The 17,756-nt window shown below is 46.8% G+C and overlaps 1 protein-coding gene across 5 annotated transcripts in view; it reads left to right on the forward strand.

Moving 5' to 3' along the window:
• Window positions 1–17,756, forward strand: part of UGGT1 (UDP-glucose glycoprotein glucosyltransferase 1) — an 827,334-nt gene that overhangs the window by 351,655 nt on the left and 457,923 nt on the right. For all 5 annotated transcript variants that reach the window (XM_085634645.1, XM_085634646.1, XM_085634643.1 and 2 more), the window contains one exon: window positions 13,038–13,158. In XM_085634645.1, the coding sequence (XP_085490771.1) occupies window positions 13,038–13,158 (121 nt within the window). The remainder of the gene's footprint in view (window positions 1–13,037; window positions 13,159–17,756) is intronic.

A 17,756-nucleotide genomic window follows, 5' to 3' on the forward strand; every position in this document is an offset into this window, starting at 1 on the left:
AACTCACAGGACCAGTTTATCGACGTAGACACTGGTAGACTGTCTTTCCGCAAGCGGAAAATTGTTCCAGAAAAGACTTTGGAATCATACAAAATTCCACTGAAAAGGACAATGGCGTCAGGTTAGACACCAGTGCTTGTGGAACCTTACCAAACATATGATCAGGAACCACAATCCTTTTCTCCCGCACACTCGGAGGCGGATGCAGGAGAGGGCTATAATGAGGATACCACTTATCCTGTGGATAATGACCCTGATGAACAACAGCAAGACCAGGATCAAGCATGGGGAGACCCTAATGACCCAGGAGACCCACAAAATGCTCCTGACACTCATATTTATAATATAAAACCATCTCCCACTGAAGATACTGCTGCTTTTAACGCCCTCATTGAAAGAGCGGCTGCCAATCACGGAGTGGAACTTCATTCTGACTCTGTGGAAGAGGATTTCTTGGTGGACACGTTCTCCACATCAGAAAGAACAGTCACGACTCTACCAATGTTAAACGGGGTTATTTAACATGCTAAGGACATCTTTAAGGAGACAACCAGAGCACGGGTATTGAACCCGAGAATAGAAAAAAAATACAAACCAGCCCCGGGAGACCCAATGTACATTAAGGGTCATTTGCCGTTGGACTCAATAGTAGTTTCTAATGCTCGCAAGAGAGCTAACTCGCAAACTACCGGTGATGCTCCTCCTCCGGACAAGGAGTCCAAAGTGCTAGAAACATCGGGAAAAAGGATAGCAGCACAAGCGGCAAACATCTGGCGCATTGCCAACACTCAGGCACTCCTGGCCAGATACGACAGGTCACACTACGATACCCTAGAAACACTGATAGAACACCTACCAGATGACTACAAAGATGGAGCGGAGCTTCTCATCAGAGAGGGAAAACTCATTACAAATGCGTCCATCAGATGCGCACTAGATGCAGCTGACACTGCAGCAAGGGCAATCAACACTAGTGTGATGTTGAGGAGGCACGCATGGTTGAGAATATCAGGTTTCAAACCTGAAATTCAAACTAATATCTTGAATCAACCAGTCAACCCAGACTTTTTATTTGGCCCCGAGGTTGACACTACACTAGAAAAGATTAAAAAGGACTGCGAAATCTATGGGGGCTCTACAGTTGCAGCAGTTTCGGAGTGGCTCCTTTCGTCGCCCCGGGAATAGGGGAGCAGCTAGAGGTCAGGGGTCCCAGCAGCAGTACAATAAAGGAGGTACCCAGAGTACCTATAATAAGAACAATAGGGGTGGATATTGTGGATCCAGCACCAAAGGCAGAGGACGAGGACACAACAACACCAGGTCCTCCGCCAATAACAAACAGTGACGTCTTGTCACTGCCCCCCGACCACATAACACCGGTCGGGGGGAGACGCCAACAGTTCCTGCCAGTCTGGAGATCCATCACCACAGACAGGTGGGTGAGAGAAATTGTCCAGTACGATTATTGTCTGGAATTAACATCCAATCCACCCAACATACCACCAAGACACCGTCCTATGTCCGCAGAGCACTTGACGTTATTGCAGCAGGAAGTACGAAGTATGCTGCAGAAAGGAGCCATAGAGCTCGTGCCTGTAGAACAACGAGGGTCAGGGGTGTACTCTCTGTACTTCTTGATCCCAAAAAAGGACGGGTCTCTGAGACCTATACTGGACCTAAGACCTCTCAACCAATACATTCTGTCAGAGCATTTTCATATGCTCACCCTCCAGCAGGTTCTGCCGTTACTCAGTCAGGGAGACTTCCTAGCAACACTGGATTTGAAGGATGCGTATTTCCACATACCCATACACCCATCACACACAAAATATCTCAGGTTCACTATTCAGGATCAGCATTATCAGTTCAAAGTCCTCCCTTTCGGAGTAACAACGGCGCCCAGAGTCTTTACCAAGTGCCTAGCGACAGTGGCTGCACACTTAAGGAGACCGCACATTCACGTCTTCCCTTACCTGGACGACTGGCTTGTTCAGGCAAAGTCAGCCCAGCAGTGTGCCAGCCACATATCCCACACCATTCACCTTCTTCACAGTCTGGGATTCTCACTGAATTATCCAAAGTCACATCTTCAACCCGCCCACGTACGGCAGTACCTGGGCGCGACCATAGACACTCTGGCAGCCACAGCTCAGCCAAATTTAGTGAGGATCAACCGCATGCAACTGCTGATAAAAAAGTTCAGACCTCAACACTCCCTTCCAGCGCGAGTGTTCATGCAGTTGATAGGCATGATGGCCTCCTGCATCTTCATAGTCCCGCACGCGAGACTACATATGCGCCCGCTTCAGGAGTGCTTGGCACGTCAATGGAATCAGACTCAAGGACATTTTAAAGACCGTGTTGGTGAGCGGTCAGGCATACAACTCTCTGCATTGGTGGAATCCACAAAACCTTTGCAAGGGCCGACCGTTCCAAGAGCCTGTTCCACAAATAATACTGACGGCGGACGCGTCTCTCCAGGGATGGGGAGCTCATGTACTCAATTACACAGTGCAGGGACTATGGACGACACAGCAAAAGAAGATGCACATCAACCTTCTGGAACTGATGGCAATCTTCCTGGCAATGAAGGCATTCAAAGTACACTTGTGCAACAAAGTCGTGTTGATCCGGACGGACAACATGACTGCCATGTACTACATACAGAAGCAGGGAGGAACACACTCTCCACAGTTGTCTCATCTGGCTCAGAGCATGTGGAGGTGGGCCATTCAGAGGAACATGTTCCTCATGGCAGAACACCTCCCGGGCAAGGACAACCAAATGGCGGATCTGCTCAGCAGACACAGCCACCAAATGCACGAGTGGGAGCTACATCCATCAGTACTCCAACCGTACTTCCAGCAGTGGGGTCATCCAGAGATAGACCTATTCGCCACAAGGGAAAACGCAAAATGCCAAAGCTTTGCCGCCAGGTTCCCGCATCCACAGTCGCAGGGCAATGCGATATGGATGAACTGGTCAGACAGATTTGCGTACGCTTTTCCCCCAGCGCCATTAATACCGCTAGTAGCACGCAAACTAAGGCAACACTCAATGACACTCATCCTGGTTGCTCCAATGTGGGCACGCCAGCCATGGTACACCACGTTGCTAGAACTTTCCGTGGTGCCGCATCAAAGGCTGCGGCTAACACCCAGACCTTTAACACAGAACCATGGCGAAATTCAGCACCCAGATCCGCAACAGCTGAACCTGGCGATCTGGCTCCTGAAGTCTTAGAGTTTGGCTACCTGAACCTGCCTCCAGAATGTATGAATATCATCAAGGAGGCCAGGAGACCCACGACCAGAGCTTGCTATGCGGCTAAATGGAAAAGATTTGTCATTTACTGTAAAAACAATGACATTAATCCGCTGGATGCATCCATTCAGAACATCATCTGTTACCTGTTACACTTATACCGATGCAATCTGGCATACAGCTCCATCCGTATACATCTAACCGCAATAGCAGCCTATCTTCAGAACAGGCAGCACCTCTCTTTATTCAGAGTGCCTGCCATCAAAGCCTTCTTAGAGGGACTCAAAAGAGTGATTCCTCCAACACACCCACCGGCACCGGTGTGGAACCTGAATGTGGTCCTCGCCAGATTGATGGGTCCACCTGTTGAACCTCTACATTCATGTGAGATTCAATTCCTCACCTGGAAAGTAGCTTTCTTAGTGGCAATCACTTTGTTGAGAAGAGTTAGTGAACTCCAGGCACTAACCATTCAAAAGCCATTCATACAGGTTCACGCAAACAGAGTTGTACTACGTACCAACCCCACATTCATGCCTAAAGTGATATCGCAGTTCCACATGAATCAGACTATTGAACTGCCTGTTTTCTTTCCAAATCCAGAAAATGTCGCAGAGAGAATGCTCCATACACTAGATGTAAAGAGGGCCCTCATGTACTATATAGACAGAACAAAGGATTTTAGGAAAACAAAACAACTGTTCATTGCCTTTTCTCCACAACACAAGGGCAACGCCATTTCCAAAGCAGGGATAGCCAGATGGATCGTTAAATGTATTCAAATTTGCTATGAAAAAGCTAAACGCACATTAACGATTCCTCCAAGAGCCCACTCAACACTAAAGTTAGGGGCGTCCATGGCTTTCCTAGGGAACATTCCTTTAGAGGACATTTGTAGAGCAGCCACATGGTCCACTATACATACATTTACTAAACACTACTGTGTAGACGTACATTCAAAACAGCAGGCAGCTGTAGGACAGGCTGTTCTCAAGACCCTTTTTCAGACTGCTGCAGCTGGCACGGGCAGCCGCCGCTAATGGAGGGACTGCTATGTAATCTATGCACAGATATGAATTCAGCAGCCGAACCGAATATGCTACTTACCAGTATGCATCTGTTCTTGGCATGTAGGGCTGCTGACATTCATATCGCCCACCCTCCTCCCCGGCGCCTGTAGCGGCTGTAGCACTCAGAATTACTGTATAGCATGGTCATCACTTACTGTATCTACTCCATCACTGCCACAATGGCGAAAAACAATCTAAGGATGGAGAGGATGCCCATGTGCACTGTAGTCCAGGGGAGGAGCCACCTATCTCGTGATACTTCGAAGACTCTTCCAGGACAACAATATGCAATCATCCGGACCCAACACTAGGCGGCGATCTATGCACAGATATGAATTCAGCAGCCCACATGCCTCGAACATTGTGATATCAGAGTTTGTATGTTGCGTATTCTGACAGGGTTGGGGTATGCTAGAGCCTTGCAAGTGTCTACTGTGGCTACCAGGTATGCTTGCGTGTTGGAGGGTTGGAGTGAGACTTGATGCGGTTTACAGTGAATCCCAAGTCGTGAAGCAGCTGAACTGTTTTGTAAGTGTGTTGTATGCAGCTGTGTTGTGATTTGGCTGTTTTTTAGCCAGTCGTCCAAGTAAGGGAAGACGTGAATGTGTTGTCTTCTCAAGTGTGCTGCGACTACTGCCAAACACTTGGTGAACACACTGGGTGCTGTAGTTACCCCGAACAGGAGAACTTTGGATTGGTAGTGTTGTCCGTCCACCACAAACCTGAGATATTTCCTGTGATCTGGGTGAATGGGAATATGAAAGTAGGCGTCCCTTAAATCTAGAGTGGAAAGGAAGTCGCCTTGCTGAAGCAGTGAGAGCATCTGTTGTAGTGTGACCATGTGGAAATGATCTGACTGAATATAGAGGTTTAGCTGTCGGAGGTCTAATATAGGCCTGAGAGAGCAGTCCTTTTTTGGAATTAAAAAGTACAGGGTGCACTCTGTATATTGTTTTTAAAAAAAAAAAAACATTTTGAATTTTTATAGTACCACTTGGGCATTCGCCCGACATAAACCATTTTGAGACAAGAAAATGACAAGCTACCAAACATGGAAATATCATTGGGTACAATTTGCATATTGTAAGAAAGTAGCTCAGTATATACTGCACCAAAGTAAGGTTCAGTGTGCACAGATTCCACAGTCCCCAGAGGTTTGGCAGAGGCTAAAGTTAGATATAACCTTACTCACTAAAGTGGTAGCTTGGTCGAGCAGTAAGGCAGTATCAGAGGACAGTGTAAAGCATTGGTTGTACAAACTCAATCAGCAAATGGTCTCATACACTCAAGAACTGAACTCTAGGCCAATTGTTTTGTATATAAAAATATATAGTTTTATTTTAGAACCACAAGTAGGTATCAAAATACTTTCTCAGAATGAAATGCTGTAGTTGTATACCTTCAATAAGCAATATACTTTTAAATGCAATAGTTACAGTTGTTGCAACTGGCAACACAATTCAAACACAATTATAACATGGAGCTTAATGGGAGTATTTAAGTAAATGCAATTTCAATTACTTTGCGTATGATTTTCTTACTCCAGGTTGGATCCTGGATTCAACCCTGGTGCATTTTCTGTAAACAGTTGAGAGAAATAGTTTTTGTTACACAGGCGATTTTTAAGGAATATTTATGTTTCAAAATTCGACACTTAGGAGAATTTCTGGCAAAAACCAGGCAATGTTATCCTATGGAGAAAAAGTGAGTTATCGGCTTTCATGCAAGTACTCGACTGGCAGAGTTAAGGTTCTTGGCATAGACTCGGGGGTCTCCTAGGGTCAGGTAGGTACAGTTGTTACACCCTCAGCGGCACAGGGGTAGCCGGGTGCAGAGAGAGTTTGGCCCAATGGTAGCCTTTGGCGGGCAGGGGGCCTTTGGTTGGTGGCTGCTAGCAGGCAGGCCACGTGGCGGTAGCAGCTGGGCTACTGTTCACTTGCACATGGCAAGTGGGGAAGTAAGATAGGATAGGTGTTGCACTTCCAGGCGCACTCGGACGGCTGGGTGCAGGGTGCTTTTGAGCCGTCGGGCGCTCAATGTATTTCAATAGAGAAGCTGCAAGATGAACAAAGGCAGCAAGCTCGGGGACGGAGATTCTTCAGTTGCGACCACCACTTCGAGAGGCAAGTTGGGAAGCTGTAGGTTAGGTAGGCACCCAGGAGCTGGGCACAGGGGGCCGCCGGGTGCAGGGGTGTCTTTTCGCGTCGGGAAATCTTACCCTCTGCTGGTCGCCGTTGGAGGGGTTCCTGGTTCTGAGGCTGCAGGCGTCGTCCGGAGCATCGAGGAGGGTCCTTGGGTGCTGGATTCTGGGTCACAGTCGCCGGCGAGACGTCCTCGTGGTCTTTGTCCACTCAGACCGGGCTTGGCGGGTGCAGAGTGTGCAGGAGTCACGGTTCCTGGCTGACACCAGGGGTTGCTCGTGGGAGTCCCAGTCTTGGTAGATGAGCAAGGCAGTCAGGTCCTCCGGGGTTTTCGAGGTTGCTGACCACTGGAGAAGCCCGGATTTAGCAGGAGCAGGTTCGAGGGTCGACAGGCCTGTAGCACTGGGGCCAAGTCAGTTGGTGTCGTCCTCTTGTTAGCAGCTGCACGGCAGGTCTTCTTTCTTGTTTCGGATTCGGGATCTGAGGAAGGAAGGTTCAGGGTGCCCCAAAATAGAGGTAGGTAAAGGGCAGGGACCAATGAGTCCCTTCCCTGGGGTTGGTACAGCCCCTATCCTGCCACTCTCCTGTGGGAGGGGGGCAGTAGCCTAGTCCTGATTGGGTAGGACTCCCCATCTTCAAGATGGCGAGAGCCCGGAGTTGTACTTCCTCGCCTCCCCCCGCCTGAGGGGTGGGGTTGGCAGAGGCTGGCACAACCCCTTTCCTCACTTGGGTTTTCCCACCAGTCTTCCCGCCAGAGTGGGGGCTAGAACCGGTGGGGACCAGTTGCTGAGTACAGCAAGTGGTCTGGGGAGGCTCACAAAGGCGGCATGCCTTTGAAGCTTCCCCTGCCCATCCTGGGGGAGGAGACCTAGCACCTCGCCCAGGATGTGCATTGTTGCAGGCCCAGGAGAGCAGATGGCTCTCTACCCAGGGGTCCTGCAACATGTCTGCTTGGTGGCAGCCTAGGCAGCCTCTCAGGTAGTACGTGGATTGTGGGTTAGGTTCAGGGGGCATCTCTAAGATGCCTTCTGTCGTGCATCTTACATTAAATCCCACACTGGCATCAGTGTGTGTTTAATGTGCTGAGAAGTTTGATACCAAACTTCAGTCTTCAGTGGAGCCATCATGGTGCTGTGGAGTTTGTGATGACGACCTCCCAGCACCATATACTCTTAAAGGCAGCACTGCACTTACAGTGCCAAGGAATGGACCTGGGTACTGTAGTGGTACAGGGCTCATGCACCTGTACCCACACCACTGGCATAGTGCACCCAGCTAGAGGGGTGACAGAGGTATGCCAGGGCAGTGTGTTTGTGGGCTTGGCACACAGGGATATGTGCCATGTCGACTCTGTTTTGGGGGTCGGGGTGTGTGTGTGTGTGTGTGTGTGTCAGTGTGTGTCGGGGTACAGGGCCTCTAAGGGTGGCACAATAAGTGCTGCAGCCCTTAGGGGCCTTCTCTGGTCGCAGTGCCCTGGGTACCTATGGTACCATTTACCAGGGGCTGACGTTTGGCCAGAGATGTCAATTGTGTTTAGACTTCAATGCAGTTTTAGGGAAGGAACACAGGCCCTGGGCACCGGATTGGCAGGAGCCCAGGGCACACCCAGTAAAAGTACATCAGCAATTCAGCAAAAAGTAGGGGCATACCATGCAAGAAAGATGGTACTTTCTCACACATATACAACAAAATTGAAAACCAAAACTTTGTGCAGACTTTCCCACCCCACCCTTGTTGGTGAGCATGTTCACATACATTTGTGTGCCTGAAGAAAGAAAACAATACATTGTACTTTATGGCCCATAACATCCGATGGGAACGGCTTTTCAAGGGGATTGCGAAGGAAGAGGCGGAAGGTCTATGCCCCGATATGTAGCCCATTAAGACCAGATTTTCCTGTGCTTCTGAGGGCAACCCCGCGCCTGGAAAAAGGCTGTCTCTGCACCCATACAATTGTCTCGATCCTTTCGCCATTTCCCTATTGTTGGTGGAGAAGTTCCCTTCCATAACTGGGCAATATCACATTTGACGATTGAGAGAGCAAGGAAGAGTAAGTGTTTGTAATGATTCCCCTCTGTCGTCTGTACTATGGAGCAGAAACAGTCTAGGGTCCTGTGGGAAATCTCAGGATAGCACCTCTTTCAGGCAGGTCGAGACTCTGCACCAGAAGGGCTGTATTGTAGTGCACCTCCATACTGTCTGGAAAAATGTCCTCTCCTCCCTGTCACAGCGTAAGCACTGAGGGGATGCAATGACTTCCATCCTCCAGAGATGGAGACGCGCGTAATAAACGCGATGGACATACTTAAATTGAATAAGACCGTATCTAGAAGACACCGCAGCGCCCTGCTGGCTAGCTATTGCCTCCGCCCAACCATCATCAGTCAATTCTGGGACATCGTATTGCCACGCCTTCCTAGTCTTATGAAGAGTTGTGGTGGAATGTGTACTCAATGTTTGATGCATCTGCCGAATTTTGTGGGCTCCCAAATCGCCCATGAGGAGGCAACCCTCTAATGGGTGAAACTCAGGGAGGTCATCTAAGTTCGGAAGCAATGGGGTAAGAGCATCGTGTAATTGGAGGTACTTGCAGAACTGGGTTTTATGAAGATGGAACTCCTCCTGTATTTGCTGGAAGGATTTAGGGCAATCTGTATTTTAGGCCTACATCCTCATGCTGGATATAGACGTTCCAAAAGGGACTTTATCTCGTTGACAGTGGAAACACACAGATCTTGCTTTACTTGCAATATTTATTGTGGTGAGGTCTCAAATATCTCTCTCAGAATAAACCTAAAAGTGATATTCACAAATCATTCATAGACAACTTCGATCTCTTTGCGTGTTGCAATTGTGAGAGGCCTTATCAGAACATATTTACGAGTCTGTGAAAGCACTCTCATTGAGCACATCATGTTACTTGCATAATTCATGTCTATCGATTTTGAGCCCATACACAGAGCAATTTCGTTCATGGGAAACAGCAGTTGTATTAGTTTTTAGCAATCCAATTCTAAGCTCTGCTCACATTGGCTTGAATGGATTTTGTGTATCTAACTAAGAACACAAGATACCCTGTTAAGAAACTGGATGGTTATTTGCTGATTGGCGCATGGGCTCGATCTTGGGAGCTGCTGCCCCTGCACTCAGATATATTTATATGATCTGAGATGATCTAACTCTGGGATTTTTTTTTTGTTGTTTTTTTTTGTCCTCATCTCACCTTTAAACTGCTAGCAGGACATATCCGGTCTGCGTTGATAGCGGGGCACCCTCCGACCGCCTGCACTGGTTTAGGTTATCCAACCAATCCCCTTTTATCATCCGGGATTTAGGTGTTAATCATAGGACCATGATATTAGACCCATAAAATCGACAGAATATAATCAACAAAGTCTCAATTCCAGACCCAGACGTATAAAAGATGCCCAGAGTGTGGGGGGGTCTGGGGCTGGATCTTATGATTTCTAGCCGAGCTATTGCCAGTGCAGACTTTAGCCAGTCTTCAACTTTCGGGGGGAGGGGGGTCTTTCCATTTAAGACAAATTTCCCTTCGGGCCAGCAAAATCATACATAACAGACCTCTGTGGGATTGTTCCATATGAACAGTAGACACCTGGTCATTGGCAAAAAAAATCAGAGACCCATTCAAAACAATATCAATTCCGAAGGTCTTACATAGATATCTACACACCCCTTCCCAATATGTTTCCAATTTGGGACATTCAAAAAAGGTATGTATATCATTGGCTTTGAGGAGCAAGCACCTAGGACATCTCGGTTCGGGGTTTGGGGCAAATTTCGATATCTTCTCCGGAGTATAGTAGATTCGATTAGTAACAAAGAAATTATTTTTCTTCAAACTGGCTGAGTTTGTATATTTATAGAGCAGGATCAGGGAAGGTTCCAAAAGGTTTCCGATATCAGCTTCAAAAGGAGTGTCATTCCAAGCTGACACCTGTTGTGGAATACCTACATCGTCTGCGTTAATCGGGAACCTATACCAAAGTGCGATTTCCTTCTTCAGCTGACGAGTGTTTTTAAGCACAGCTTCCACCTCTCCATTGCCCCTTAAATTCTCCTTTTCTGTTTCAAACCAGGATTTTAATTGGATGAACTTAAATCTTGAAAACCCCAAGCCTATTCTTGCTTTTAATACCTCCCAAGGGTGTATACCATTTTCATCCCCCAAGCCGGGCCATATGGTAACTCCGGCGCTTTTAATGGGGAGAGCCATACTGTCCTGAAGACAGAGGGGGGTCCCAGGGTAGTCCCAGATCGGAGCCTGATCAGAGTAGTAACCTATTCCACATCTAGACCGAATGCTATACCAGACTTCCAAGGCATTTTTAATCACCTTCAACCTTACTCGTTTAAAGAATTTTGATGAACCAAACTTATAAAGGAACCCTACCTTACGCCCCCCACCTTCAGTGGTGACCGACTCCCCCAACAGTTTACCCCAGGCACTTGCAGTTGGTTCACCTAGGAGCATCCTGATAGCCTTGAATTGAAAGGCGACCAAATAGCAGCGGATATCGGGGAGGGCCAAACCCCCTTCAGCTAAGCGGTGCCTCAGTTTTTTCCAAGATAGCCTAACACCCTTCTCCCCCCAGATGAAACTCCCGATTTTACTTTGCGCCTTTGAGATGGAGTGTTTAGGAAAACCTAGAGGAACCGCGTTAAACAAATAAGTTAATTTCGGGAGAATGATAATTTTTACTAGATTCACTCTCCCGAAAATAGTCAGGGGGAGATTCCTCCACCTTGCGAACAGCTGATCTATTTCTTTTATTATTTTTTCAACATTTATTAATGGAATTTTTTCGAGATCTTTCACAATTATAATGCCAAGATATTTAAATTTATTGCTGGTGGCCCTGCTCCACTGATCGATATTCCAACACATAACCTCCGTCTTTGTGAGTTAGCCAGATAACCGGAAATTAAACCAAAATCTTCCAACAGGGCCCCAAGCTTTGGCAGTGTTGTCTCGGGATTATCTGTGTAAATAATTGTCGTCCGCATATAATGCGATTTTAGACCGATATTGCTGGGTCTTAAACGGGGAAATAGTCTCGTCTAGCCTTATAGCCTGGGCAGAGGCTCGATGTATAGATCAAATAATAAGGGAGAAATAGGGCAACCTTGCCTAGTCCCTCTCTGAATTTCAAAGCTAGGAGTGAGTAGACCATTGATGAGGATTTTAGCTGAGGCATCCTGATAACACCCTCTCAGAGTGTGAATAAAAATTGGACCAAAGCCCATCTCCTCTAGCACCTCCCAAAGGTAGGCCCAGCACACCCTATCGAAAGCCTTGGCGGCGTCTAACGCCAACTCTGGGATTTGTTGTTCGTTCCCCCTTACCCACCATATCTCAAGTTTTGAAACACTATACTTGAGCGCCCTGAGCAAGGTGTGACCACTATCGCGTTCCTCACCGAAACGCGCGTCGGCGCATGTTATAACGGGAATATTAGGATCACAACATCTGATTGAGTTGCTTATATCAATATATATGAAGTTGAATACTCCATTTATAAAGATTGATCTAGGATCTATATGAAAGACTTATAAGATGTCTCTACCCATTAATTATATTTAAATCGCTCAAGCAAAGACAGCTCCATTTTGGTTCTGTTACATTGTCTCTACTCCTGTTTTGGTTGTGGACATCTATCAAGATACATTGTATGTTAGTGGAAAAATGGATGTTTACAGTGTACGATATGCTTGCAGATGTTGTGGAGATATGTGGCTCAACGGTTAGAGCGGCAGACCCTGATGCAGAGATCTGGCCCGGGACCAGGGTTCAATTCCTGCCTTGGCGGGTCGTGGGCTCAATTTCCTCGGACCTGATATTTCTCGCCTCGGTGCCTACTCTAATCATGGGTCCCACTCTGCAACTCTGGGCAATAGCTTGCTTAATCTCCACAACGGCCCCAACAGCGCTGGGGATGCCTGGCTTCACCTTGGGGGTGCCCAGGAGTGGACATTTCACACGGAAAGCCAGGAAGGGTTCCACAGCGGTATGAGTACAAGCGCCAGGACGCCCCGTCGCTGGGGCAGCAGTGCGCTATACAAGTACAAAATTTCATTTCATGTAGTTGAGACTGAGTAATTGTTTGTGGATGAAGAAAAATATATATTGTAATCTACTGGAGTGTAGTTATTATATGGATTTACAGAAATTATGTACATAAATGTGTTGATATTTATTGGCATCGATTTTGTATTAAATACTCAATTTCCAATTTATTAAGGTTATTGTTTCCATTGTTTAAGTTTATTTGAAATTTATAACTCGGTGACATTGGTGAGTTGTCCCCAAATGATAGTGTGATAGTCCGCCTATATTTATCTAAGGCAGGTATTTCCTTTTTTGCTGATTGGTAGCCTAGCAAATGGGAACAATTTAAACAGGTGAAACTGTCAACATAGTTAATGTTGGGAATGCTGTGCAGAGTTATATTTACAACTGTTTGAGATTCACTAGACAAACAGCAACTGACTTGGTATGATGTGATATGCTGTCTAACATTATTGCTTGTCTTTGAAAAAGGGTGAATTGACAAATGAGCAGGATGTTGTGGAGTACATCATGAGCCAGCCCAATGTCGTTCCCAGGATCAATGCCAGAGTCCTGGGACCAGAGAGGCAGTACTTGGACCTAACCGCTTCCAGTGAGTAGAATCTCTGTTGTTGCAGTTCTGGCACAGATTGCCTCCTTTTTGTGCTCCTTCCTAGTTGTTAATACTTAAACTTCCATCCTTGTATAAGCTTTCAAAGCACCTATTCTACCAGTAGCGGGTGGTGCAGACCTATGCCACTGAACTGAGGCTTGCATTCAATTCTGGGAGACCAGTTTGTTTCTGTTGCCACACACCTCCATCCTTTCCCTTCCTCAGCACAGGCAGTAGTTGACGTAGCAAGTACTATCTTTTCAAACCCAAACTGTATTTGTTTGGATGATGTGATAGTCTACTGCATGCCTTGGCTGGAGTAGTATTTAGAGTTATGCATTTCCAATAAATTATGGTGTGTTGCATTTGCAGGTGATATTGTATCTGTCTAAAATCACAACTGTTAAAGTGGTGACATTTAGTTTAAATGAAAGAAGAGAATGGTGTCCTATTAAACCACGTAGAACAGTGCTAGCTCTCTTTACCATTTCAGAACTTCGAGACTCAGCATTTTCTCATGATCCCCAGGAGGGAGAAATGCAGGTTTTTCTTCTCATTGCGGCTTTGAGCTAAGGAAGGTGTTTGCCTCAGGGCTATGGAAGGGGACATTAGAATGAGAGTTTCTCCTGTGGCATCTACATCAGATTTGGACGGGTCCCTCCTCTCCCTCTCATGATACAATCTGTCATTTCAGGAGGAGAGTGGACTGCACCATGAGATCTTGGTTAACATCATGGAGTGTATGTCATGAGTAGTTAGGGGGAAAACGTCCAGTGTTCTAAAATTCCCACGTTTCAGAGTCACAGGGAATCAAAATTGAGACTCTATTTCATGTCAAGAAACCTCTTGATGTTTTGAGGGGGAAAAGGGAGTCCAAGTCTTTAAAGATTTTTCCTTGTTGAAACTAAAGTTGGTTCACCATTGTACCCAATGTCCTAGAAAGGGATTTGTGATGCCATATTCATCACCAGAATAATATCAACCTCTTGTGGACAATGCATTGACTTGCCAACATCTAATGTTGATGCATTGGCACAGCCTTCTTATGCTCCAAGTTGTCTGCAGTGGGTCTAGCCTACTGAAACTGGCGATCTCCTCCACGTACTGAACCCTCCTTAATAATAAACCTGATAAGCTGAAAGGCGTAAGAGGTAAGTGAGAGATGGATGATGGGGAGATGGTGGATTTTGACTTGGAGGCAGTCCTGATGCATCCCTGTGAAGTAGCAATAAAGGCATAGCTTTGGCTAATTAAGTTTAAAGTCCTACATAGTCTACTATGATAGACCACGACTTCTTGCCATGGGCAGAGCGCCTGACCCCTCCTGCTTACGATGTGCTGACACTGAAGGCTCCTTCTATACAGTCTGAAGTTGCCCCAGAATCCAAATATACTGGAGAGCCATCACAAGGGAATCTTCTGCTACGATTTACTCTCCCCTCCCTATGGACCCTAGGTTCATTGTTCTAGGGATTCCCTGTGACATTGATTTGCCATGAACCCAGCTAATAGTCAGCAACCTTGCTTTGGTAGTGGCTAAAAGGGATATAGCCCGCCACTGGTAATCTGCAGAGAGCCCTACCGGCTGAGGAATGGAGAAAATCTATGGACATGTACATGATAGCTGAAAGGGTGACTTATCTAAACGGGGGCTGTCCCAGAAAGTTCCATAAAATATGGTGTAAATGGAGTTCCCACTACACTCTGGATGATCTGATGCAGAGCGATTAGCGTGAGCAAGATTGGACTGTGTGGTGATTTGTCATGCTACCCATGGTATTGTGTTCGTCTACCACAGAATATTGTTACCCTTGATTGCGGCACGGACAATATTGCTATGGGGGGGGGGGGGGTGATATTTGTTGGGTGTTGTATGTTGCAGTGTTTTTCAGCGATTACAATGTGGCAGTCTCCTATGGGTGGATTCACTATGTATCAGTACTGTGTCATTGTGAAATCACTAATATCAATGCAAAATTCTATAAAAAATATAAAGAAAAAAGAAAAGTCAAGTCATATGTTTGCCCAATTGTTGACCCAAAGAGAGTGAAAAGTGGGTCAAAATGCAATAGTTCGGTAGGTCGCCAATTCATCAAATTTTTCCTCTTCAGCAAGGGGTTTGAATTTGTGCAATAGGTCTGCAGAAAGCCTATTTTTTATCTACTAGCTTGTGTAAGATGTAAGAATTTGTGACACTATCATACATAGTGTTGCGTTTTTCAATTCTGCTTTAAGAGCTTCCTGAGAGGTTAATGTAGTTGATCCACATTCTCTTTACAGGAAAAGAACGTTGATTTGCTCATATTTAAATGAGTGATCAAAACCTTTTTTCATCAAAGACTTTTCCAAGATCTTCAGTCGACCGTAGGCATTCTTAGTAATCGTGACATTCATTTAAGTTTCAAAAAATCAACATTACATCCAACTCGGTGTATTCAATATGTAAGTACAGATGTAGACATGTAAAGACTAAATGTCTCTCTTTCGCAAGAGAAGGCCTTTCCATTTGTCAGGAATGACTTTAAATTTGTGTGGATCACTCTTCTTCAGTCAGTCGACTGTCTTCTACTGGGCTCTATGGACTCCATATGATACCTTTGCAGGCAAGTCGGGGGAACTTGATTGACCAAGTTCAGTAGTTCTCCAATGCCCAGCAGTCACATGAGTGATGGTGCTGGAAAAACAAAATCTTCTGACCGGAGTTTCTTTTTCCCCATTGGTTCCTTCCCAAACTTTGGTCATGGCTTTGAGGTGAAGGGCATCCACAGGTACATTCAGGGCACAAGTTGCATGAGAGTTGTGGTCTGAGAAGTACCACTTCAGGATGTTACAGTTGAGGACGATTCATCTTGTGCTGATTTATTTTCTTATATTGGTCAAAACTGTCTCTCTTCCTCTGCACATACATGTACTACCTGACCATATCTTTTTGTCATGGTCTCCCCCACTTTTTGCCACTGGTACTCATGTTTTTCGACTGATGTACACCGGGTCCCTGCTAACCAGGCCCCAGTACCAGTGCTCTTTTCCTAAAAAAAAAAGGAAAGAGGTCTAATTGTAACACAGTGGCACATACTTCAGCACCCCTGTATGTTTGTAGTAAGTGTACCACTGGTACCTAGGGCATGAGTATTAAAGAAGGGCTGCAACATTAATTATTTTGTCAACTTAAGGGACCCCCACTTTATAAATTGCATTCTGATGGATACATCTGCCAGTGGATTCCTCACCTTGTGAATATCCCCTGCGCCAGCATTCCACGAAACTTTTCTCCCCAGCACTCCACGTCGACGTGGGCGACATCACAATGCGCCGGCTCCGCACGCGACTCCGATCGACGTCACCAGAACCATAAGAAGCCCACGTCGGCGTGATGACGTCAGTTCCCTTTTTTCCGCGCCTTCGACGCGCAACGTTTTTTTTCCAGTGCTCGTTGGCTACTTTGTAATTTAGCCGTGTTAATCTGTTGAATCCAGTATGTCTTCGACTAGGAAGTCGGGATTTAAGCCCTGTAGGGAATGTGGAGGTCTGATGTCAATGACTGATCCACACCAGAACTGTTTATGGTGCCTCTCTTCGGAACATGATATGGAGGAGTGCGGATGCTGTAGAAGCATGAACCCGAAGGCACTCAAGGAGAGGAAGACTAAGCTCTTCATGAAGATCGGTGAGGAGAAGAGAGGAAGGAAGAAGGAGAAGTCGAAGAGGGGGTCGTCGACATCGAAGTCTTCGAGGTCGAAGAAGCACCACAAGAAGAGGAAACATTCTTCTCGAGGTCGGTCCTCGAGGTCCAAGAAGTCGAGGTCGAGGTCGGCTTCGCCCCTTTGACGCCGGAGCAAATGCTTGTCTCCTTCTCCATCACCTTTGAAGTCACCGAGGTGTTCTCCTTCGAAGAAGCAGACTCCGGTTCAGTCCCCGACGCGGTCATCGGATCCGTCTAAGGAGTCAACTCCGGAACGGGTGGAGTCGGATGCTTCCTTCCATGAAGATGAGCAGGAGGAGTCTGTTCCGGTGCATGAAGAGTCTGAGGCTCCGGTTGAGGATACTGTGGAGCCGATGCCGGTGACTCCACAAGGAGGTACAGGGCCTGTTCCTTTTCCTCAGTTCCCGGCTCCAGGTACTGATTCTACCGGTTTCTTAAATGCTATGTATGGCATTTTTAATAGGGCGGCCTACCCATCCGGAGCACCAACTGGTCCCGTGGGTCCGATGGCATTTACACTAGGGGTGCCGCAGCAGTATGCTCAGGCCCCCTTTATGCCCTTTATGCCGATGGCGCCATCTTGGCAGTTTCCGGCGCCGCCTGGGGATCCGATTCGACCTCGGAAGGACCAGCGTACTTCGGAGCCTTCATCGACGCCGACCCCTCGGATCCGGTCGAGGAGGGAGGCCCAGAGGGTGTTGGAGGAAAAGAGATATCGGATGGATGTGGAAGAAGGGGAGGTTGACTCTTCCTCGGATGATTTCGAAGGTATTGATGAGGCTAGTGGTTTGGATACAACCCCAGAGTGGGAGCATGCGTCTGCCAGGTCTTCTCCGCCTCAGGAATTGGCTCCTTATCATGTGGTAATCAAGAAGGCGGCAGAACTTTTGGATTT

Source organism: Triturus cristatus, chromosome 11 (genome assembly GCF_964204655.1).
Source record: "Triturus cristatus chromosome 11, aTriCri1.1, whole genome shotgun sequence".
Lineage (NCBI taxonomy): Eukaryota > Metazoa > Chordata > Amphibia > Caudata > Salamandridae > Triturus > Triturus cristatus.